Below are 26,687 nucleotides of genomic sequence, written 5' to 3'. Positions count from 1 at the left end.
GAAAAATGTGTAACTGCGCATAAATTTTCGTCATTGCGCATGCGCGCAACGATTTAAGAACGGTTTTGTATCGAGTTGGAAAAAACCTTATAAATCTGGGGAATTCTGTTGAAAATCTGGCAACTTTTAAAACACAATTTGGGGAAATAAATTTTTTGGGTCTGGCAACGCTGCAAGTAGTACAACTTGTACAAGCAACAAGCAAGTACAAGTAAACAACACAACAACAACACAAGGATGGAACGAATATAAAGTGATTCTTTGTTGTGTAAATTTACAACTGAAATTTGTTAATAAAATTGAATTTAATATGGAAATGAAGCAAGAGGCTAGTGAGACAACTTATAAAATAGAAGCAGATTCTGAGGCTTCTGGTGGTCCTTTGGATGTCTTCAAAATTGAAATAAAGGAAGAACCTAAGAGAGAAAGTGTAAATGAAGATGATTGTTTAGAGTTAAATGTGTCCTCCGTAAAAACTGAAGTAGAACAAGATGAATATAAATTTACACCATTTGAAGAAAAACACACCACAAATGAAGAAGGTAAGTAATTATATGGATACAATACACCAGTTCCAAAGTGTAAAATCCCTGTTCGTTTTTTTTTTTAAATAGGAGGAGTAACAGAAAAAGATCGATTTACAAAGGGTAAACATATTTTGGGTGGCAATTTTCAAAACATCATAACTGTTAAAGGTCGCTGCATATTATCATGCTTTGTAACCTGATTTTACTGAAAGGTGTCTGATAGGATACGTTCCAGATAGTGTGAATTATTCATATTTAAAACCAGCTTAATCATATGAAGGGTCAGAGGGAAAAACGATGAATGTAAATTTTTGGTCATTTTGCAATTTTTGTGCAATATGTTAGATTAGAAAGAGTACTATCAACCTGTGAATGGCCAAGGGGAAATAAAAACGATAACCATCTTAAAATCACCTCACAAGATTAGAAACAAGCAAGGGTTAAAAACAATGAATAATATTCATTATTATGTAACTTTATTTCTCATTTTACCGAAAATGCTTGCAGATAGACATTCATCATTCTTCTTCCAGACCCTTCATATTTTTCAGAAACTTAAAGGCTACATGCGTGATAATATGCAGTGACCTTTATACAGTGGAGTCCCAGTAATCTGAAATAATTGGGACCAAACCCATTTCGGATTATACATTTGAATTTTTCGGTTTAAACGGATCTTCTTAACCCGTTTATGCCCACAACTATTTTTGTCAAATATATCAATGATTTTCTCAAGAATGTAATAAAATACCCTAAAATTCATTGAAAAATTACTAAAAAACATTTTAAAAAATTGATTTTCGAAAAACATCTTGGTCGTTAACCCATTGGGCACATAGGGGTACAAAATAAAAATAATAACTTCTATTCAATTACATTTTGATTTTAAAACAATGAAGCTGGCATTGTTTAATTATATTATTAGTTGACAAGCCAGTGCTGGCGCGTGACCTTGAGCGAAAATACACAGCCACAAATGCAGAATACAAGGTCAGCCGCCACCTCTCGCTTGTCGCTCTGTACATAAGGCCTAAAATAGTTTGTATAATAATTTTTGAAGAATTTATCGTAGAGTGGTTCACATTTATCGCATGCTTTTTTAGTTTTATTTGGACACACACGACATCTTCTTCTTTGAGCACCAGTAATAAATAAATGCTGTGTTGATGGGGATGGAGCAGGAATTATTGCAATATTTAGAGGTCCAGAAAAACGGATAGAACGACTTTCCATAATTAGACAATAATGTACGAACTATATGTCATCTAAATTCTAAGTTTTCTTTTTTATTTCTAAACTGTCGTGCTAGTCTCCAAGCATTAGTTACACCAACATCCAGCACCCATATCCTTATTGGAAAGTACCATTTTTTTCAACCCATTTTTATTCTGTACTTCAAAATGTTGTCCATCAAGTCGACTCTGCCCATAAATTTTTTTGCTGAATATCCGCTGGCTTTTTGGATTGGGTCAGTTTCATTCTTATTAGATAACATGTTGATACAACAGTTGTAGACTTAAACCATATGTGCCAATAAAAAGAGCCAATTTCTTTGGTCCATAAGGCATCAAACCTTTTTTGTTGTGAAATTCTGACTTAAGCCATTTATCTCAAACATCAGAGATATAGGTATCATCCGGTAGTCTCACTATTCTCAATTTTTACTATTTCCTCCAGGATTTCGGCGGTAGAAAATGGTGTCTTACTAAAAAAACATTTTCTCATTATGATGTGTCATGTGCCCAACGGGTCATTAACGACCTGTCAAAATATAATATTATATTTATGACATATATGAACATCAAGTAATATTCCAAAAACATGGTTCTAAATAATTCAGTTGCTACCAATAGCCAACAAATTGTTGACTTATTTGCTAATCACTTTTCTACAGTCTTCTCAAACGCAAAGACAGTGCTTCCTGAAAAATTTTATAGCCAAATTAACATACAGTCCATCTAATTTACTTACCGTTGCACGTCATTATCTACGTTAGAGATCTAAGTTGACATTGTTGCCCAATTACAAAAAATTCTTGAATTCATTTTAAATCAAATACATCACACAATTTATGCGGAAGTGGATTATACAGCAAAACAAATTAATATTCAATGTAAATAAATAAAAACTTTAGAAATAGAAAACAAGAATTAAGTTATAATCTTACGTTAAAGTATATAATAAAAACAGTAAATATAATGAAACAAATACTTATAGTAAAGAATATAAACAAATATGAAGTGTCATCAGCGCAACTGTCAAATAAATGTTACCAATTTATGCCAAAATATCACTGTGTTCGATTATAGTTACAGTGTATTCCGAACAAATATGCTTCATAAAAATGCTTTATAATCAATTTATACAAATTAAATGAAACATATTATTGTGTATTTCTTTAAGTTGACATTAATAGAAATCTTTAAATATTATTTCTACACGTATATAATAAAATATGTCTAGTGGTTGTAATGCCAGTGTACTCGGCAAAGTGATTCTAAAAAAGAACACACCTACCGCCTAAATATTTCGTGTTGGTATCATGTGAAGTCACGGGCTATGACGCGGATGACGTGCAACGGTAAGTAAATTAGATGGAGTATAGATTGTCCTGTGACAATGATCTTTGAAGTAACTTCTGCAATGTGTTGTTCTTCTGAGGCCAAACAGATATCTTATTGCTCTTTTTCGTAATTTGAAAATAACATCGAATTGGGCAGCTGTACCAGAACCCCAAAAAGGAAGACCATAACGAAGATGTGACTCGAACAAAGAAAAATATGTTATTTTGGAAGATGCTAAATTGAGTTCATTTGAAACAGATCTTATAGCATAGCAAGCTGAAGAGAGTTTCTTCCCTAACAAATCGATATGGAGGGACCATTTAAGGTTGCTGTCTAAAAAAATAAAAAGAAATTTTACAGAATCAATGGTACTGATCTGGCTGTTATTAAGAGGTAAGGGTTGAAGAGCTCCTTTATACAGTGGCGGCTCGTGATTTTTACAATAGGGGAGGCTATACCTAACTGTAAAATATCTAGACAAATTTGCACTAGCAAAAAAATGCCCCAAAAAATGTAATTTAAGGCCCCATCTTTTGACCATTTTTTATTTACATTTCATAATATCATCCTAATTCATAATTTCATGATATCATCATTTTAAAAATAGTTAGTCTAATAGTAAAAGTTTAATACCAAAGTTTGTGTCGTTTATTTGTTAACAATTCCATCTATTTGTAAATAGATACCTATGCATATCAAAATAAATACAGATTTGAAGTTTTGCAGTCCATACATAATGAAGCTTCAAATTTTTTAAGATACTCAACTGAATTTTTTTAATTCTAAACGCGGCCTACTGCGAATTCAAAAACACGATAAATTACCGATATTTTGCTTTGAGTTAGAGATATCGGAAAAAGTTATTTGAGCAAGTTGTTCCAAATATGATTATAACCCCACATACCAAATTTCATAACAAAATTCGCACTTTTAGATTTTTCATTATTTTTAGTCAGGACCCTAAAATTCGTTGTCCCGAGACGCACCCAACCACCCAACGGAGCTGAGAAGCTACACTGCCTCCCTTGGTATATCTCCGGGCAGCGTGTGATGGCGCCGTAGATGCCACTGTTAGGAGACCGGGTCTCCTTAAACGCCTGCTGCGCTGCACGGAGCATTAGCAATGGAGAAAGCTGGGCTTCTCGGCTCCGTTCGTGCATCTCGGGATAACCCAGGGTCCTGCCTACAATAATATGTAATAAAACTGAGACGCGATCATGCGTTCTAATGCTAATGCTCCGTACATATGGATAATTAGTGATGGAATAATATGGAATTTACACGTTGTATAATAGTGAGAGTAATTGTTGTTTTCGCGATTCATGATAAACAAAACAGTATAGAGTGTGTAAAAAATTTATGGGGAGGCTGAGCCTCCCTTGCCTCCTCTGACGAGCCGCCACTGCCTTTATAAGACAATGCTATTGTTTTATCTACGTTAAACGAGAGTAAATTTGAGTCAGACCAGGTTTTTATTATAAGTATATCAGAAGTTATAGTAGCATGAAGAGTTGCAATATTTGAGTTGCTCCAAGTGATACTGGTATCATCAGCAAAAAGAAAGATTTTTCCATCGATTTTTAAATTAGTGATGTCATTAATAAAGATAAGGAAAAGTAGAGAACCCAATACTGAACCTTAAGGTACCCCACATACAATGTTTTTGAGACTAGAGTCTGTATCATTTGCTCTAACCAGTTGTTTCCTATCATCCAAGTAAGATTGAAACCAATCTAAAGAAATGCCTCGAATTCCGTAGAAATTTAGTTTTTTTATCAAAATGTTGTGATTTACACAATCAAAAGCTTTGGCGTAGTCACAAAAAACGGTGGCAGTGTGAAGATTATTGTTCAGTTCTTGATAAACCTCATGTAGTACAGAAAACATGACATCAGTGGTGCATTTATTATTTAAAAAGCTGAACTAATTTTGTGATAAAATGTTGTTTTCAACTAGAAAGGACATAAGTCGGGCTTTTATGAGTCCCTCAGTAATTTTGGAGAGTACCGGTAGTAGTGCAATAGGTCTATAATTGCAGGTATTAGATATTTCACCACCCTTATGAAGAGGAATAATGATGGCTGTCTTCAGACACTCTGGAAATTTACCTTTCTCAAAAGAATCATTAATTAGTGAGATGAGGACTTCTAACACATTTTCTGGAAGATTAGAAAAAATTGTTATCGATAGACCATCAGTACTACAGGAAGATTTGCTAAATTATCTTATAATAAATCTTATCTTATAATTAATGTATCTTATAATTAATGTATTCCATGATTGATTATTACCCATTTATTTACAGGGTGTTCAAAGTTTACAGTTTCATTATTGGATTATTCAATGTGTCATGATGCTTATTTTACATAGAACACCGTATACATATTAACAAATTATTATACTAAACAAAGGTTCCTCCTTCGATTGGTATATGGATGTTCTATAACTAGGAGTCATAGTAATTTACAATTTTCTTAAACAGTAAATCGATTTTAAAAATCTAACAATAAAACACTGAAAACATTTGTTTTCTATACGTCCACAAAATTTATTACAACTATGTGACTACAGCTGTTTCGGCAAAATGCCTTTCTCAAGTGATTTAGTTTACTATGTGTTTGCCTTTTTAAAGTCTTTAACTGAAGAGGTTGAGGAGTGGGGAGCTGTTTGTCTCGAGTTGATCATTCAGAATTATATCTGTATTTTTCAATTTATTAATTTTCATAGATTGTAATATGAATACTCACCAACATGCAAGGCAAGCACAGTGTCACAGTATAAAGAGGGACAGTAGAACCTAAAATGATACAGTGGAACCCCGATATTTTATCAAACAAACATTTCAACAATAAAAATGTGTGTAATATAATATTTGAGAGATAATGGGTATTTGTGTAATTTGAACTAAACGATAGTAAAACGCGTTTTTAACTTTTGCAAAAAACAGTAAGCGGATAATTAAAATTTAACGTGTTTACTCGTTGTCTGCTCTGATAAGACTCATTACATTTCTCTGTTTTTACATTAAATTCTCTTGCACTCGAATTTTTATTTTATATCTTGTGTGTATTTTAGTTATTTCCAAGAAGACATCAAAATAGAAATTAATGAGACATTAATTGAACATACATTTGACGAAGGATATAATATCAGTGGACAGGCTGAAGGAAAAACATTAAATAAAAATATGGAAGTGGCGACAGGACAAAGACCTAACAAGTGTGAAATTTGTTTAAAACATTTTGTTACTAAAGATCGTCTGAAAAGACATTTAAAAATACACACTGGAAGAAAACCTTATCAGTGTGAAATTTGTTTTAAACAGTTTGGAGAAGTACATAAATTGAAAATACATTTGAGAGTACACACTGGAGAAAAACCGTACAAGTGTGAAATTTGTTTTAAACGATTTTCTCAAAACTGTTCAATGAAAACCCATTTAAGAACGCACACTAGAGAAGCAGGTACTTCGTCTCCAGTGTACACAGAAGAAAAATCATACAAGTGTGAAATTTGTTTTAAACAGTTTATTAGCACAAGTAAATTGAAAACACATTTGAGAGTGCACACTGGGGAACAACCTTATAAGTGTGAAATTTGTTTTAAGCAATTTAGTGTGGCAAGTAGTTTGAAAAAACATTTAAGAGTGCACACTGGAGAAACACCTTATAAGTGTGAGATTTGTTTTAAGCAGTTTAACACTGCAAGTAGTTTGAAAATACATTTGAGACTGCACACTGGGGAAAAACCTTATAAGTGTGAAATTTGTTTTAAGCAGTTTATTTCTTCAAGTAAGTTGAAAAACCATCTGAGAATTCACACTGGAGAAAAACCTTACAAGTGCCAAATTTGTTTTAAGCAGTTTGCCACTACAGGTCAGTTGAAAATACACTTGAGAACGCACACTGGAGAAAAACCTCACAAGTGTGAAATTTGTTTTAAGCAATTTAGTAAAACAACTAATTTGAAAATACATTTTAGAGTGCACACTGGAGAAAAACCATACAAGTGTGAAATTTGTTTTAAGCAGTTTAGTCAAGCTTGTAGTTTCAAAACACATTTGAGAATTCATACTGGAGTAAAACCTTACAAGTGCGAAATTTGTCTTAAGCAATTTTCTCAGAGGATTACTTTGAAAACACATTTGAAAGTGCACAAGTAACGGCACGTGGCACTTAACCCATTAGCGCCCACGGATACCATATGGTATCAAAATCCCTCTCAATATTATTGAGGCTCCACTGGAATTGTTTTAGTGGGAATTCGAATATTTTCTGTTTCAAGGTTAGCAGACATGACAGACTTTCATTCTATCTCATTTGTAAGCCGATTGCTCTATGTTTTATTGCTGTGCAATTGTTTTTCCTAGACAGTTTTTATTTTCAGTCGAAATTATGGATATTCGAGGCGCACAAGTATATTTTCGCAGTAGTATATTGCATATTTTAGTAAAAGTTTGATACAGACGCTAATTTAAATAGATCAAATATTTGTTTTGAGCATAAATATTTTGAATAAATTTTAATTTGCTTTTGATATGAAGCCCTAAATTATCGTGATACCCACTGGCGAAGAGTCCATGTAACCACTGTTACCAGTGGTAACAGTTAAAAATCTTGCAATAAAAATTTTATGACTGTTATGAAATAATTCCATTTATATTTTTTACCAACAGAAATATTTGTTAATAGTACCTAATTCAGTAAATAGCCAACTAGACGCACGAAAATATTGGCGAGATATGTGAATCCATTGCACTTTATTATATGCTGTTACCAATACTGGCAGTGGTAACGCAGGAGAAACCTCGCTGTCGCTCGGGACTAGCTCATTTCTAAAAATTTTGAAGGAGCGACGGCTCTGTTAGAGACTGCGCGCGGGCACGCTGTGTATAGTGTGTATATCAGTATTGTCACCATTTTGAGGATTGGTAACGTTAGTTTAGTACCTATTACAGATTACAGTGTGCGTGCATTTAAACATGGAAGAGTGTTGCTACGTATTGCGTAATTGATCAACTACTTGAAAAGTTATTCTCCTTGTATATTTTTTTTATATATAATTTTGAAGAAAAAAAATGATATTATTGAAAATGGAAGAATTAAAATATAAACAATAGTTTTCAAAATCTATTCTTTTTATACTTGTTCATTTTTTATGTTAATTTTATGGTAGTAATAGTAATATGTAATAGTAATAGTAATATGTTTAGTTTGTTTATTTATTGTTATATCTGTTACATATACATAATTACATACATATAATTTGGGAATAGTGATTTGTTTAATTTTATCCCACAGGATTGAAAACAAAAACTTATATTTGGGAGGTTCAAAATAATTTTTTTTAAATAAGATTTTTTTACATCTGGTTTGGTAACACTTTAGAAAAAGTCACGCGTCGCCACTGGTGATACCATATGGTATCCGTGGGCGTTTAGGAGAAATTGTTTGCCAAAGCGTCAACACCATTGATTCTTATGTTACAAGAACTGAAAGAACCCGAATTTACCATTTTTTACATACAAATAACTCGTTAACCGGCCTAAACTTGTTTTCCTTCCTCCGTAATCTAGGATATGGAGCGGTAGGCACGATACGTGAAAATCATATATCCCGATCATGTACTTTGACTAGCAAAAATTTGTTAAAAAAAATTATCGAGGAAAGTATGAACAAGTGATTGAAAAAAATAAAAGTATTCTAAAATTCGTTGGATGACTAACTCAGTAGCGACAAGGTATTCTACAAATGCTGGTGTCCAACCATTACGACAGGTTCGGAAATATTCTCAGAAAGTAAAGAAGAAACATATTGCTGCCTCGTCCTCAATGAATTGAAGCCTATAATAATAATATGGGGGAACTGATCCTATAGACCAAGGAGTAGCTTCTTACCGAACTATAGATGGCTTATAGACGTAGCTATACAGAACGCATGGTTTTTTATACAGAAAAAAAGTCGTAACAAATCTAGATTTTAGACGAGAAATCGTACAAGTTTATTTGAGCAAGTAAGGTACCGCTCCAAAAGGAGCTAGAAGAACTGCTCTTAACAAGAATATTTTTCCAGATGTACGGTTTGATGCTATAGATCATTTCATATAAGAGTTTCTTGCCGAAGAATACGATGTGCAGTTAGAGATTGTAAATCTTTAGGCCAAACAATGTGCCAAAAATGTAACGTGGGATTATGTTTAATTGTTTTGCAGCACTTCATTCAAAATAAATAATAGAACATGTTGTAATTGTTATTTACCAACACGTAATTTTAGTTTTAATTTTTGCAATAAAATGAATTTACAAAAAAAAACTTATTTTTAGTCAGTTTTAAACCAACATCTTTAAGATATATAAAAATTACCCAACAATTTTAAAAAAATTAATTTGGGCGTTAATGGGTTAAGGATTGCCGACTGATGTGACTACTGTGGCTTAGGGATGGCATGATGGAACTGGAGCGTGTATATAGGAATAGGTTTCAACTTCAACCGTCTATTCCACGCAGCAGTGACAAAACTTTGACGGCATCGGTTTCGATTCCAGCGCTGGTCGTATTAGTTGAGTACACTTTCCGGAACGACCGGGCAAGAGATTTGCAATGAAACTTGAACTGATCTCTCGGAATAGGTACCATAGAGAACACATCGGCGGCGTTTGCTTCGATTTCAACTTCTCACATCTGATGGATTCAAAAGAATTATGACGGATATAGTTGACATTTAAAACTTTTAAAACATGTTTTACCTATTGAGCCTTTTGCTCTGAAGGCTGTATGACACTGCATATTCTTGTATCGTTTCTGATATGTCAAAAAAATTCATAGTGTCATACACAGATACAAGAAACGATATCAGACGGGCCTGATTCTAATTCATTTCGAGGTCGCTATAGAATTTCGACGCCGCCATGACGGTCGCAATTTATAGCGATTCTTATTCATTTCGATATTAGTTACAACTAGGGATATTAACGTTGTCATTTTGCCACTGCTCAGAATTTGGGTTGGCGCTCCGGTTTATACCACTGCAACATTTGTTGATAGTCTGGGAAAATTATCGAAAAAATGCCATTTTTGGGAAAAGTTATTTACCAGCTATTTTATTGCTAAAATCAAATCTTAAGATTGCATATTAGTAATATGGGGTATGACAAGTCCGCAGAAAGTGTGTTATTTTATTTATAAACAAATTAGCACTCCTAAATCTTCTTTTTTTTCTTTAATTAGTGCTCTGTAGATTATTTTTCAATTACTCCTAAGATTTTTCCTTCAAGCCAAAAACACTCAAATAAAAATTCACCGTAATTTAGTTCTGCACAAAGTTATTTTTTTCCGATTTCCTTCAACAAAAATTTTACTCAGAAAATCCGACTTTTCCCAATTTCAAAAAATCTGCAATTTTCAATTAAAATTTTAGGGAAGTAATTATTTATCAATAATTAAATAAAATGATGACATGAAAGATTTTTTAAAGTAGATTATACAGAGGGGCTAAATTATGGAATAAATTCATTTTCTCTAAAATGGACGATTTTGGATCAAAATCCCTAAATAGGTCGATTTTTATTTTTAAATTACAATTTTTTGGCATATATTTCATACTAGTGACGTCATCCATCTGAGCGTGATGACGTAACGATAATTTTTTATAATGGGAATAGGGGTCGTGTGATAGGTAATTTGAAAGGGCGTTCAATTCTCTATTCAGTAATATAAACATTAATCTCATTATTTATACAGGGTTGCTAAAAAATAATTTTTGAATTAAATTAATTGGCGCAAAAAGGTAATTTATTTAAATCAAAATACATTGTACTGCTGTCAGAAAATAGAAAAAAAAGGTTAATTTCACAAATAAATATTTCTTTTCGCTTAAATTAAATCACAAACAGCCTCCCTCCTACCTATTGGCAGTTTGAACATTTAATTTAAGCTAAAAGCAATGTTTATTTGCCAAATAAACATTTTTTTCTATTTTCTGACAGCAATAGAATGTATCTTGAGTTAAATAAATTATATACATTCTTCTTTTTGCGTCAATTAATTTAATTCAAAAACTTTTTGTTTGACCACCCTGTATACATAATGATATTAATGTATACAGGGTGTCCCGAAAATATTGGTCATAAATTATACCACAGATTCTGGGGTCAAAAATAGGTTGATTGAACCTCACTTACCTATATACAATAGTGCACACAAAAAAAAGTTACAGCCCTTTGAAGTTACAAAATGAAAATAAATTTTTTTTCATATATCGAAAACTCGTAGAGATTTTTCATTGAAAATGGAGATGTGGCATTCTTACGGCAGCAGCATCTTAAATAAAAATTAAAGTAAAATTTGTGTACCCCATAAAATTTTTATGGGGGTTTTGCTCCCTTAAACCCCCCAAACTTTTGTGTACGTTCCAATTAAATTATTATTGTGGCACCATTAGTTAGACACAATGTTTTTAAAACTTTTTTGCCTCTTAGTACTTTTTTGATAAGCCAGTGTTTATCGAGATATTTTGAATATTTGTCGAATCCACCACATATTTGTATATGGTTAAGGACCTATGATATACCTGTTAATAATCTGAAAATTTATTTATAATTTACATTCTTAGGTATATTTTGAAGAAGAAGCCACATCTCGATAATAGGTGACTTATCAAAAAAGGCCTAAAAGGCAAAAAAGTTTTAAAAACACTGTGTTTACCTAATGGTACCACAATAATAGTTTAATTGGAACGTACACAAACATTTGGGGGGTTTAAAGGAACAAAACCCCCATAGAATTTTTTATGTAAATATATTTAAAAAGAAGCCGCATCTCGATAAAATTATCTAAAAAATACTAGGAGGTAAAAAAGTTTTAAAAACGTTGTATTTAACTAATGGCACCACAATAATGAATCAATTGGAACGCACACAAAAGTTTGGGGGGTTTAAGGGATCAAAACCCCCATAAATTTTTTATGGGATACACAAATCCTACTATAATTTTGTTTTAAGATGATCCTGCCATAAGAATGGTACATGTCCATTTTCGATAAAAAATCTTTAATAGTTTTCGATATATTAAAAAAAATCGATTTTCATTTCGTAACTTCAAAGGGCTATAACTTTTTTTATGGGCACATTTGTACTAAGGTAAGTTAGGTTCAATCGAACTATTTTTGACTCCAGAATGTGTGGTATAATTTATGACCAATCTTTTCGGGACACCCTGTATAATAGTAAATAGAGGATTGAACGCCTTTTTAAATGAGCTACCACACGACCCCTATTCCTATTTAAAAAATAATCGATTACGTCATCACGCTCGGATGGATGACGTCACTAGTTTGAAATATATGCCAAAAAATTTAATTTAAAAATAACAATCGACATGTTTCGGGATTTTTCTCTAAAATCGTCCATTTTAGAGGAAATGAATTTATTCCATAATTTAGCCCCTCTCTGTATATCATGAGACTGACGACAATCTAACCAATAGCTTAGCAATAACTAAAATGTTAATTAAAAAATTTTGGTCGAAATAATAACCAGAAAGATTATGATACACCAGAATAACTATGATTTTTGTATAAAAAAAGCACTATACCTATTCAACGTACTTTACAGAATTGAAATTGGACTATTTGAGAGGTCTCAGGAATGTTATAAAGAAACAATTTTTGGCTTATAAATAAATAGTCCCTCAGAAAATATTAAATTAAATTAAGTTAACGCTGTTGAAAAGGGCACGGCTTCTGTGCCCTTTTCGAAGAAAATAAATTGAATTGCGAGGAATGGTTCTAGGTATAACCGGTCAAATTTGACCGGCATTTGCGACAAAGTTATAAACAGGATTTCAATCTTTGAACCATTACCTTTTTATTCCTGTCCTCTTTGTACATACAAATGATCATATCTTCAAGACACTTAAAGATTTTGTTTGGAAAACCTGAATTTTCCCAGGAAAATTTCCGCCGAAGGAAATAGGAAAAAAATATCTATGTTCAAAATTAAAATACAATGAATTTCTGGTTTCCACTTCCATTTTTGTATTTTTTTGCTTTTTATTTATTTCAAGTATCTACCTATGTATGTATGTACGCACATGTACGTAATGTTATTATATTAGGAATATTGTACCAAACAGTAATTTATTATCTATCATGGCTGAATGGATCGAGCAATCCAAAGCCAATAAGAAAAGAAAAAAAAACTTAAAATTTTGACTCCTTCGCATTTTCTTTTTATTTATATGACTATAATCTAATTGATCTTATCTTCTGTGATAACTTAGTGTCTTCATTTTTCATTTGCATAAACGATTTCTGAATAAACCTCGACTTTAATTTAAAAACCCCATAATTGCATATAAGAAAAATTTGTTTTATAGTTGTTATATAGATTTACGAATTGTAGGAAAAACATAGTAAGAAATATAAAATATATTTAAAATTCAAATTATGTAAATACATCCTCTAAATTAAAAATACAAAATTATAGGTAGCCTCTAGTTTGATTGGTTGAATTCGATCCAACGCAAAACAACAGTGGCACAACTAGGAACAAGCTACCGCGATCGATATTATCGTCTTTTCACGTCGGAATCAGAAACTCGCATTAGGTTTCTGGAATAGATATTTGTTTGTAATAGGTTTATTTCCAACCTATTACTGAAAAATGCTATTCTGTCCATTTCTACGTGGGTTATTATTATTACTATATGTGGGTTAATGAAATTTTGTCTACTACTGTTGTTACTGTATCATTTACTACAGTTATGATGTCTTTAGTTTTATGAGGCTTTTATTCGGTTATTGCATTTATCTGTTTTTACATTAAACTCTTATGCTCGAATTTTTATTTTATATCTTGTGTAGTGATGTAAAATTCCCGGAAATTTATTCTCGAGGGAATATTCCCAAATTCATATCTTCCCGGGAATTTTTAGGAATTTTTTAGGAATTTATAATTTACACGGAAACTGATTTAAAAATAATTATTTATTACAGTGGCGCACCGAGGGGGTTTTGGAGGTTAAAACCTCTCCTAGAGCATGTAGATTTAATGTTTAAAGAATAGTAGTTCGGTGCCCAAGCCAACACCCCCAGAGGAAAATTCTAGGTGCGCCGCTGATTTATTAAATTAAATGGAAACTTGTTGTTGGATTCATACAATTAGTGGAAAAAACTTATACATAAATAAAAATTACTGGTATAAAAGAACGAAAAGCCTATAATAGTGACTTAAAATCGGAGTCTATTCACTCTCACTGTCATTTACAACATTTGATATTCGTCGTCGTCATCATCATTATCATCTTCTTTTTCTTCTTCACAATCCTCATTAGGGTGGGCCGAAAAAAACATTTTTTTTATTTCGTGTTGCTTTTCCGCAGAGAAGTTGCTACTAGGATAGAGGTTTAAATTACAAAAAGAATTTTTCAAATTGGTTGATATTTGCCAGTCGCTCATTAGTCGTAAAATTTAAAAAAATTAGTTGTTTTTGAAATTTTTTTAAAAACACAAAAATATTTTATCCCGTTTTGCTATACCGCGTATATTTTTCCTTGAGGGGTCAAGATTAAAATAAAGCAAAGAAAAAAAAAAGATATACATATTGACATATTTCGGTCGCGCATCGTCCATTAAATGTTAAAAAATATCGTTTTTTACGCTTTCAACGTTGTTAAAAAATAACGCTTTTGATAACATAAAACCAATTTAACGGCCCTACTTTTCATGTTCCAGGCACAAGTCTTCAATAAAAAATTGGATAAAATATTTTGAGTTTTTAAAAAAATTTCAAAAACAACCAATTTTTTTAAACTTTACGACCAATGCGCGACCGGAAGATATCAACCAATTTCAAAAATTATTTTTGTTATTTTAAATTCTATCCTAGTAGCAACTTTTCTGCGGTATAGCAACACAAAATAAAAAAAAAAATGGGCCGAAAATGTTTTTCGGCCCACCCAAATCCGCATGGCTTTCATCTTGCACAACCTCGTCTTTGGACTTGGTCAAGATTTTGGTGGTCCCATATTGGAATCTGTTGATGCTGAACTTGGACCAGGTTTAGTCAGGGTTAGATCAATTTCTTCAAGCAAATAAAGCCAGTTATGTGTCAGGATATCTGACGGATGTCATCTGGAGAAAAAAAGATATGAGGCTGGAAGAGAAAGTACTCATATACACTTCATGTGTAAGACCGATCATGACGTACGCGATAGAAACAAGATGTGACACAGCAGAAACCAAGAGGATACTGAGAACATCAGAAATGAGAACGTTGAGGTCAATAACTGGGAAAACACTAAGAGACAGAATACCGAACGACAGAATAAGAGATCTCTGTAACATACAAGATATAGTACGGTAGGGAAGACAGAGACGACAAGAGTGGAATCGGCATGTGACGAGAATGGACAGCGAGAGAATAGCCCGTATAGCCAGGGATTCGAAGCCAACAGGAAAGAAACCAATAGGAAGGACCTTTAAAAGGTGGCGAGATAGCTGGCAGTCAACATCACAGCTAGGAATACAAGCTCAAAAGACAGGCCAAGAAACCTAATATAAGAAGAAGAAGGTATAAGATATAACTTTTAATCTTCCATGATAACAAACTGCCTCAAAATAGAGGTTACGTAGCAACACTAGCAACCATTCCTCAACTAGAACTGAACACTGAACCAATCCATAACAAAATGGCTGACAGAGACTAGCAGTCTCCGGTGATGCAAACAGGGTGAGAGAGAGAGAGGGGGAAGGACGTTACCTTTAGGTTATGAAAATTCCCTTTGCAGTTGCACTAGCAGTATCATGTAGCATCATAGTACTTATGATAACAAATTAAATCATGTGGGAATGAGTTTTAAGATTTTCAGTAAGATGTTAATAAAGTCTTTTTATCAGTAAATTAAACTTCTTTGAATACCGATTAACTAAGTAATACAATATATAATGATTCTTACGAAACAAAATAGAATTGACCTAATTTAGTAAATTTATTTGTAGAAATGTATTAATTTTTGTTAAGTTTATTGCCTATTTGTTCGGATGCCAACACTTTAAACATAATGTACATTTAAGGCAAAAGACTCGAGATTTATAGAATAGAATAGAAATATGCTTTATTATCACTGAAAATTTTTACAATTTTATGGACAAAGCTTACATACAGTCAAAAGAAAAACATAATATAAATAACAAATAACAACTACAATTTACTAAAATTAGATAAATCGTCAATAATGTACAGTATAAGATATAAAAGCCAAGACAAAAACAATTTATTGCAAAATATATATAAATTGCAAATTGAACATACAACAAATAAAATAAAATAGGTACAACATAAGGAACTGACAAGTTTATGCTACTGCGCATGGAACCCAATTTTCTTAGTTATTCATTAAGAAATTCTTCTATTGAATAATATGGTCTTTTGGATAGATAGGCTTTTGTCATTTTTCGGAACTTAGGGAAAGATGTTGCAGATTTAAGTTGTAACGGAAGATGATTGTACAGTTTCTTTGCGGAATATAATATTGATTTCTTTACTAACTCAGTGGATGGAATCGGTAAATAAATATCAAAGATTGAATTTCTGGTGGAGTAAAGATGATTGGGCCTTGATGGAAAGACATGAAGGTGTTTACGAATTAAACAAACCGTTTCTAGAATATATAAAGATGGAAGTGTTAAAATTTCGTGATCTCTGAAGTAACTTCTGCAATGTGTAGATCTTCTGAGGCCAAACAAATATCTTATTGCTCTTTTTTGCAATCTAAAAATGACATCAAATTGAGCAGCTGTACTAGAACCCCAAAAATGAAGACCATATCGAAGATGAGACTCGAACAACGAAAAATATGTTATTTTAGAAGATGCTAAATTGAGTCCCTTGAGACAGATCGTATTGCATAGCAAGCTGAGGCGAGTTTCTTACTTAACGAATCGATATGAAGTGACCATTTGAGGTTGCTGTCTAAAAGAATACCAAGAAATTTTACAAATCAACGGTACTGATCTGGCTGTTATGAAGTGGCAAAGGTTGAAGCGCTCCTTTATAGGATAATGCTACTGTTTTATTTACGTTAAAAGAGAGTAAATTAGAGTCAGACCAGGTCTTTATCGTCAGTAGATCCGAAGTTATAGTTTCATGAAGAGATGCAATAGTTGAGTTGCTTCAAGTGATACTGGTATCATCAGCAAAAAGAAAAATTTTCCCATTGATTTTTAAATTAGTGATGTCATTTATAAAGATAAGGAACAGTATAGGACCCAATACTGAACCTTGTGGTACTCCACATACGATGTTTTTGAGACTAGAGTCAGTATCATTTGCTCTAACTAGTTGTTTCCGATTATTCAAGTAGGATTGGAACCAATTCAAAGAAATACCTCGAATTCCATAGAAATTTAGTTTTGTAATCAAGATGTCGTGATTTACACAATCAAAAGCTTTGGCATAGTCGCAGAAAACAGTGGCAGTATAAAGATTATTGTTTACGTGCTTGGTAAACCTCATGTAGTACAGAAAACATGGCATCAGTGGTACATTTATTTGTTAAAAAGCCGAACTGATTTTGTGATAAAATGTTGTTATCAACGATAAAGGACATAAGTCGAGTTTTAATGAGTCTCTCAATAATTTTGGAGACTACCGGTAGTAAGGCAATAGGTCTATAGTTGCAGGCATCAGATTTTTCGCCACCCTTATGAAGAGGAATAATAATGGCTGTCTTTAGGCACTCTGGAAATTTACCTTTTTCGAAGGGATCATTAATTAGTGAGAGGAGGATTTCCAACACATTTTCTGTGAGATTAGAGAAAATTTTTATAGATAGTCCATCAGTACTACAGGATGATTTGCTTTTGATACAATTGATTGTTTGGATAAGTTCAGAGTTATCGACTGGTCGTAAAAAGAATGAATTCGAGACCTGTCTTGAATTAGGAAGATAGGAAATGGGATCTTGTTGCGGCAAAATTGTTGATGTTTTATTTTTACTCACATTAACGAAGTAGTCGTTTAGACTTTCAGGATTTGGAAGGGAAAATGATTGAGCTGTGTGAGTTTTATTTCGAAGATCGTTTATTATAGACCAAGTCTCTTTTGCAACACTTTTAGAGCTTCCCAGACGATTTTGATAATAGGCTTTTTTAGCTGACCTGACAAGTTTTAGATATGTTGTCCTGTACTTCATGATATATTCAGTGACAGCAACATTGGTAGTAAATTTCTTGATGTATAGTAGTGAACGCATATTCTTAGCTGATATGCGAATACCTTTCGTAACCCAAGGTTTCCGATGTTTTGGCTTAATAGGAATTAAAGGAAATGCCTTATTGAAGATGTGGAGAAGCTTATCTAGAAAAACACTGAAAATATAGTCCACGTCTATAGAAGGAAATTGCCACTCAGAAGTTAAGCATAAATTTTGGAATTTACGAAAATTCTGGGCGGAAAAAATCCTACCTAAACGTCGGGTTTTTGAGGAGGGTTTGCTGAAGATGTTAAACTTCGTATACACTGCTTCATGATCAGATAGTCCCGCATTAATAACTGTAGAGCAGACATCAAGGGGTGGGAAATCTGAGACAATATAATCGATTATGGTAGTTGTAGTTTTTGTAATCCTTGTAGGAGAATCAACGTGCATTGAGAGACCATACGATTCAAATATTTTGCCAGGGACACTTGGGCAGCACTAGCAGCAGCATAATTAATGTTAAAATCACCGCATATAATTTTTCTACTTTTATGAGGCAGGTCATCTAACAAATTTAGCAGGTTCTGAAAAAATAGTTCCACGGTAGAATCAGGTGATCTATAAATGCAAATAATGTAAAGATTAAGATTTTTATTATAAACTAAGGAAAACTCAAAGAAGGATTCACTTACAAAAAGTCATATTTAGTTACCAGAGAAAAATCATTATTTCTAGAGAGAATCAGGGTGCCTCCATGAGCCGAACTTGGACGATCATACCTGGCAATTGTGGTATATTTTTCTACAAAAAAAGGCTCGTTAACTTCAAGCCAGTGCTCTGTAACCGCAACTATCGGAGGAAATCCTAATTCCTCCAGAAACAAAAATAATTCATCAGTTTTATTTCTTATAGAACGAATATTAATCAGAACCATGCCAAAGTTGTCATCACTAAAATAATTTGAGGTTTCTAGTCCCTCAGAACACGTCGTGTTGTTTAAAAATTTCGCTTTGGAGAGCCAGTGGAATAATAACTTCGGTGACATTCCCTTGACTTTTGTAGGTGTATAATTCTTTCCGAAGTGAGATAGGACCTATAAGCGGCAAGATCAGCTTCCACTTCAGCTGGACCAATTCCATAGGCATGGTTAAATTCTAGAAGAACTTTTCGTAGTTCTTCAGTCTTAGTAGGTAGTCCTTCGGAAGCCAAAAAGAGTTTCACGCTGGTGTTGGTATATCCGTCGTAAAATACAGAAGCAGGCTGATCGTGAAGAAAAGCAAGATGTAGTTTAATTGCCTTTAAGATGTCCGGTTCCCTTAATCTTGCAAGAAGATATCGACTGTTCGAGTTATTAGTTAGTCATAACTCTTGGTGGTGTTAAAGGATCCAAATTTATGGATGGTTCCAAAGTATCTTTCTTAACAAAATTGATATGGGAACGGAAAGGCTCTTGAGATTTGCAAATTGTAATGGCCTGCTTGTCTGTAAATATATTGGTGTCTTCAACTTCATTTTTGTTGTTGCTTGGAATGGTAATTGGGTTTTCCAAGCTAACCTGGCTTCTGATGTACTTCGGATTCATATTTTCTTCAGATGAAGTCTTTGGTTCAGAGTGTGGTGATTCTATAGACCATTTAATGTTGACACCAGGTGGCCAAATTTCCTTATTAAATAATAAGTCGATAGATGGTTTGGATTTTATGCCTATTTTGAATGAGGAACCAGTTGCTTTGTTGGCGTCTTTAGGGAGAGCGTAACATCTAATATAATCCTTGATACTTAGCCTCTCTTTAATGTAGTGTACTATTTGTATAGGGGTCTATGTCGCGGTTAAGTTACTGATAACAACAAAATGACACTTATCTTCTGAAACTTTTGACTTTCTTTCTGGACAGGTTTGGAAATGTTGAGGGCCTTCAGTTTGGGTGCTTGAAGTGACATACACTATCTTTTTTTTTAGATACCTCTTTTTCAGTTTGTATAGCAGGTAGTTTGCTGGAAAGATTACTTATCTGATTAGATATTTCGCTGATGTTTTCAGATAGCCTTTGTAATCCCAATTTTATCTCAGATGAATTTGAGTCTTCAACTTGAACCTTAATAGTATCATCGGAACAGCCGAAAAAAACTGACGATATATTGAAGATATCTTGTTGTATTTGCCGTACCGATTTTAAAAGATGTTCAGGATTCATCAGGCTATTTAATTTATGGATCTCGTCAATTTTTTTTGTAAGGTAATCCAATTTGCCATCTTTTTTTGTTAATAAATCGTATGTCTCTATGAAAACGGGCAAATTATCAGTCAATTTTTTAGTTAGTTGAATTAAGGCATTAAAGTTCTCGTGAGGTATCTGATTTTTTGATAGATTTGTTATTTTTTCATTTAAATATCTGAGGCTAGGCGAATCACATAGTTTACAGAAAAATCTTAGATTTGAATTTTTTGGGTCCAGGAGAGTTTTGGTGATGGTCTTGTTGTATCCAGAACAGTGCATGCAGAAATTTCGCTGACATTCCCCAAAACAACGAAGCTTATTATATTTGTCATTTTCGGGGAATTCATGTAAACAATTCTCACATTGGTAGTTTGCCATAGTTATGGTCAAGGTCAATTTGCAATATTTAACTGGGTCGTTGATAAACAAAACATAAAATAAATTAAACAAAGCTGGTGCAAAACTTAACAGTTTCGTTCACTCCAATAACAATAACAAAATAACAATAACACACTCGTGTATGTCGACCGCTAAACAGAACAAGAACAAAACGTGTTAACACACCGACGATTCAAATACGAATATAACAATAACAAAATAACAATAACACACTCGTGTATGTCGACCGCTAAACAGAACAAAAACAAAACGTGTTAACACACCGACGATTCAAATACGAATGATACTTTAAAAACAGACCTTTAATAACCATTGACAATGCTGTAGTACCTCCCTATATTCAGATAAAAAAGTACAATTTCGTTGGAACAGATCACACCGAGACACATACATCCTAAAAAACAGCTAAAAAAATTTCCAATTTTTTGAAAGATTCTCGGTAATAACCGAGGGAATATTCCCATTTTTTAATTACTTCCCACTGGGAATATTCCCAGTCCACATCACTAATCTTGTATGTATTTTAGGTTATGTCCAAGAAGAAATCAAAATGGAAAGTAATGAGACATTAATTGAACATCCATGTGATGAAAGAAAAAATATCAGTGGGCATGCTGAAGGAAAATCATTAAATAAAAATATGGAAGTAGTGACTGGACAAAGATCTTACAAGTGTGAAATATGTTTAAAGCAGTTCGTTAGTTCAAGTAATTTGAAAGTACACTTAAGAATTCACACTGGAGAAAAACCTCACAAGTGTGAATCTTGTTTTAAACAGTTTGCGGACGTACATAAATTGAAAGTACATTTGAGAGTACATACTGGAGAAAAACCATACAAGTGTGAAATTTGTTTAAAACATTTTGTTTCTAAAGATCATCTGAAAAGACATTTAAAAACACACACTGGAGAAAAACCTCACAAGTGTGAAATTTGTTTTAAACAGTTTATTGACATAACTAAATTGAAAATGCATTTGAGAGTACACACTGGAGAAAAACCGTACAAATGTAAAATTTGTTTTAAACGATTTTCTCAAAAAGGTTCAATGAAAGCTCATTTAAGAACGCACAGTGGAGAAGTAGGTACTTTCTCTCGAGTGCACACAGGAGAAAAACCATACAAGTGTAAAATTTGTTTAAAGCAGTTTAGTCAAGCTCGTACTTTGAAAACACATTTGAGAGTGCACACAGGAGAACAGCCATACAAGTGTGAAATTTGTTCTAAACAATTTAATGACGCAGGTAGTTTGAAAGCACATTTGAGAGTACACGCTGGGGAAAAACCTTACAAGTGTAACATTTGTTTTAAGCAATTTAGTGAAGCATGTAATTTGAAAAGACATTTGAGTGTGCACACTAGGGAGAAACCTTTCAAGTGCGAAATTTGTTTTAAGCAATTTAGTGTAGCAGATAGTTTGAAAACACATTTGAGATTGCACACCAGGGAACAACCATACAAGTGTGAAATTTGTTTTAAGCAATTTAGTGTAGCAGGTAGTTTGAAGACACATTTAAGAGTGCACACTGGAGAAACACCCTATAAGTGTGAGATTTGTTTTAGGCAGTTTAATACTACAAGTAGTTTGAAAACACATTTAAGAACGCACACTGGGGAAAAACCTCACAAGTGTGAAATTTGTTTTAAGCAGTTTATTTCTTCAAGTAAGTTGAAAAACCATCTGAGAGTTCACACTGGAGAAAAACCTTACAAGTGTGAAATTTGTTTAAAGCACTTTAGTCAAGCTTGTAGTTTAAAAACACATTTGAGAGTGCACACTGGAGAAACACCTTACAAGTGCGAGATTTGTTTAAAGCAGTTTAACCAGGACGGTCATTTGAAAACACATTTGAGAGTGCACACTGGGGAAAAACCCTACAAGTGCGAAATTTGTTTTAAGGAGTTTTCTCAGAGAAGTGGTTTGAAAACACATTTTAGCTTGCACACTGGGAAAAATCATACAATTGAGGTGATTAAAAGTAAAACTCGTTAACTCCAAAGATGTAACTTTTGAGAAAAGCGAAATGTGCAATCAAAAATTAATCCCTTAATTTGTAATCTCACACTGTTCTTAATGATGATGATGGTTATGTTTGGCATGGAAACTAGTCCATTTGCCACAGATTTTTACATGTTTATATAATCTTATTCTAATTAAGTTATATTAATTATAGTATATGTGTAACGTTTAAGTTTTCTGAGTGTAGATTTTAATTCAGTTTTCATCGCTTCACATTTTTTGACTTAACTGCCTGTAGATTTCGTGTTTTTCTCAGAAAACCATGTGTTGCTATTAGTACATGTGATTCCCACGCAAAGTTTGAGACTTTAATAGCTTTTTGGATAAAAGTTATCGTCTTTGCCTCTCATAACTCATTTAAGGATTAGGCTTGCTAAGCCCTTTACGAGTGTTAAGAAATCTGTTTTCAAATATTTCGTATAGTTTTCCATAATTTTGATTGGCTGAAAAACCCCACTCCACCAAAGCGACGCTTAACGTCCATAAAAAGCACCAATTCGGCGTCATTTCTTGTGAGTTAAGTTAATAGAGTTAGGCCATTATTAGACTAGGTAACTGGTGGCGCAACTAGTGGCTCCACCAAATTAAAGCATACAAGATATCGTGGTCAACTGGTGGCGCAACCAGTTACCGTAGTCTAATAGATCTCATTTACTTAAATGCCCCGTGACGTAATGAGTCACTGGTGGAGCAACTTGGTGGCGTCACCAGTTGCCTAATATAAAACTGGCCTTAGTCATTATGTGAGATCAAGTGTATTATATGTGAGATTATATTATGTGTGATTATATTAGATCAATATTATATTCTAGTCCAATGGTGCGGCTGTATTTTCGTTTTGCAACGAAATTCAAAATGGTTATTCATTTTTGATTTACATGTTTACTCTGATTGGAGTACGAAGGGAACCATTCTCGTTGGAACTTTACCGCGCTGAGCAGATGGGACCTGAATTATAAATTGTAAAATTCCCTCATCTTTCTTAGTCTCAGCATCCGTATGGCTTGCAAATTGTAGAAGCCTCGGAGGTGTAACCAGAGAAGGTTCCCATTGTTTTCAGTCTGGTGGGATGTAGAATAACATTAAGTTGTTTTATATGCCATTAGAGTGAAAACTTAGTTTTTTGCTAGCAGTTGCCGCTAGGGCATCTATGCCATTTCGTTCGTTGCAATCCGGGACTGCACGCTGCACGCCGGCGTTTGTTTTGGTTGGATCAGAGAGAGCAGCAAGTGTGCCTCCTGACGAGAGACTAATAAGTTTCGAAACCGGTAGAGGTGCTTGCTGCACTCTCTGATTGGACTAGAATATGGTACTGCTGTATTTTCGTTTTGCAACGAAATTGAAAATGGTTATTCATTTCTGATTTACATGTTTACTCTGATTGGAGTACGAAAGGAACCATTCTCGTTGGAACTTTACCGCGCTGAGCAGATGGGACGTGAATTATAAATTGTAAAATTCCCTCATCTTCCAAAGTCTCAGCATCCGTTATGGCTTGCAAATTTTAGAAGCCTGGGAGGTGTAACCAAAGAAGGTTCCCATTGTTTTCAATCTGGTAGGATGTGGAGCAACATTTTTGATGTTGTTTTGTGTGCTATTAGATTGAAAACTTAGTCTTTTGCTAGCAGTTGCCGCTAGGGCATCCATGCCATTTCGTTCGTTGCAATGCGTGACTGCACGCCGGGGTTTGCCCTGGTTGGATCAGAGAGAGCAGCATATGTGCCTCCTGATGAGATACTAGTGACGTCATCCATCAGAGCGTGATGACGTAATCGATGATTTTTTTTTAATGGGAATAGGGATCGTGTGGTAGCTCAATTGAAAGGTTGTTCAATTTTCAATTCAGTAATATAAACATTAATATAATTATTTATACAGGGTGAACAAAAAATATTTTTTGAATTAAAGTAATTGACGAAAAAAGAAAACATAAAATCCTTTATAAAAGGTATATTTGTTAAAATCCCTATACAGGGCTACATCAAAGACAGAACTAGTTCTAACTAGTTCTTCAGAACTAATTTTTGAATTAGATTAATTTACGCAAAAAGAAGAATGTATGTAAATTATTTAACTCAACATACATTCTATTGCTGTCAGAAAATGGAAAAAATGGTTATTTGGCAAATAAACATTGCTTTTCGTTTAAATTAAATGTTCAAACTGTTAAGAGGTAGGTGGGAGGCTGTTTGTGATTAAATTTAAGCGAAAAGAAATAAAACATTTGTGAAATAAACATTTTTTTTTCTATTTTCTGACAGCAGTACAATGTATTTTGAGTTAAATAAATTACATACATTTTTCTTTTTTCCACGAGGAAAAATTTCCTGTAGTTGGCTGTATACCATTACAAAAACATAAAATCCTTTATAAAAGGTATATTTGTTAAAATCCCTATACAGGGCTACATCAAAGACAGAACTATAGTTTATTTTTTAACCAAGAGGAGTAAACTAAAAGACAGATACACACCCAAGAAAGTCACTAGAATAATAACCAAATACATCTTCTTTTTTGGTTGATCTAGTCGGCCCTCAACGGTAATCCATAAATATTATATTAAATTAATATGTCGCTAAAGAGTTCCAAAAACAACTGCTTTTTATATAAAAGCAGACTAACAATCTAAAAATTAAAGGAATAACACAGAAAACAAAAAAATCGCCGATATAACTTAATTAACCTATGAAATGTCACTAGTGTCAAAATTTGATAAATGTCATTAGTGTCAACATTTTATAACAGTGGAGTAAACTTGCCTGCGGTTGGACCAATTACAAACAAGCAATACAGCGCGGTAAATTTGAATCACTCCTCTTGGTTAAAAAACAAACCATAGTTCTATTGTACCACCTACCTAAAATTACAACCTAGTTTTTTGAAATTCTAAAAATCTGTGCTCTCACTATCAGTCTAGTTTGATCAAATTTTTTGTATTGAGTTGTCTAACTTGTTTGTACTTTATTTAAAATTAAAATTTTTCATTATTATCCACAATGAACACTCAGGATGTGACGTCACTAACTGTCACTTTCAGTTTGCTCAAACCAGTTTGATCAAATTATTTGATGGTGGGACGCGGTCTTCAGGATGTAAAAATACTCATGATAAACTCGAAATGGTAAATTCAGTTCAATTATGAAAACGAATTTTTAATATTAAACGTTAATACAATTTAAACTTTTTTATAACTATTGTACCACCTACAGTTATTTTTATTATTTTTGGTACCACCTATATTTTTAAATTGTATTATCATTACTTACTAAGTACTACTATTTTAATTTTTTCTTCTGTTTTGTGTACCACCGCCAATAATGATATGTACCACCAGTGGTACATGTACCACAGATTGAGAACCTCTGCTTTAAACCATACAATTAAAAAAATTTTGAAATGAATTCGACATACATAAATTTTATTACTTACTATTCTAAAAATAACGAACTTGATAATCTATAAGACTAATATTATACTTCCTATATATACATATTATTTTTAAGATGTTTTAAAAGTATCTACTTATAAGTATGTGTTAAGAATGTACTTATAAGTATGTGTTAAGAATATTCGATAAAGGTTTATTCTAAGAATAAACTTTTACGAATATTCCGAGATAATACGTACACTAATGTGCTCAGTATATGCGGTCTAAGAATGTTCTTTAAAGTATGTGCAAATAACATGAAATTTAGAATGTTTTTTAAGGTACATGCTATGCTTGTACTACGCATATACTAAAAAGAATATACTCCGACGAA

General features: G+C 33.0%; 1 protein-coding gene across 1 annotated transcript; it reads left to right on the top strand.

Annotated features, from left to right (window-relative positions):
* The first annotated feature begins 191 nt into the window (after positions 1-191).
* LOC114345121 (zinc finger protein 569-like) lies at positions 192-25,774 on the top strand. Its single transcript, XM_028295948.2, has 2 exons — positions 192-542; positions 21,434-25,774. Exons 1-2 carry the CDS (start codon positions 311-313, stop codon positions 22,897-22,899), a joined length of 1,698 nt encoding a protein of 565 aa, XP_028151749.1. The 5' UTR covers positions 192-310; the 3' UTR covers positions 22,900-25,774.
* The last annotated feature ends 913 nt before the right edge of the window (positions 25,775-26,687 follow it).

Source organism: Diabrotica virgifera, chromosome 3 (genome assembly GCF_917563875.1).
Source record: "Diabrotica virgifera virgifera chromosome 3, PGI_DIABVI_V3a".
Taxonomy (NCBI): domain Eukaryota; kingdom Metazoa; phylum Arthropoda; class Insecta; order Coleoptera; family Chrysomelidae; genus Diabrotica; species Diabrotica virgifera.
Note: the sequence above shows the minus strand (reverse complement) of the source record. Positions and strands in the feature narration are given on the sequence as shown.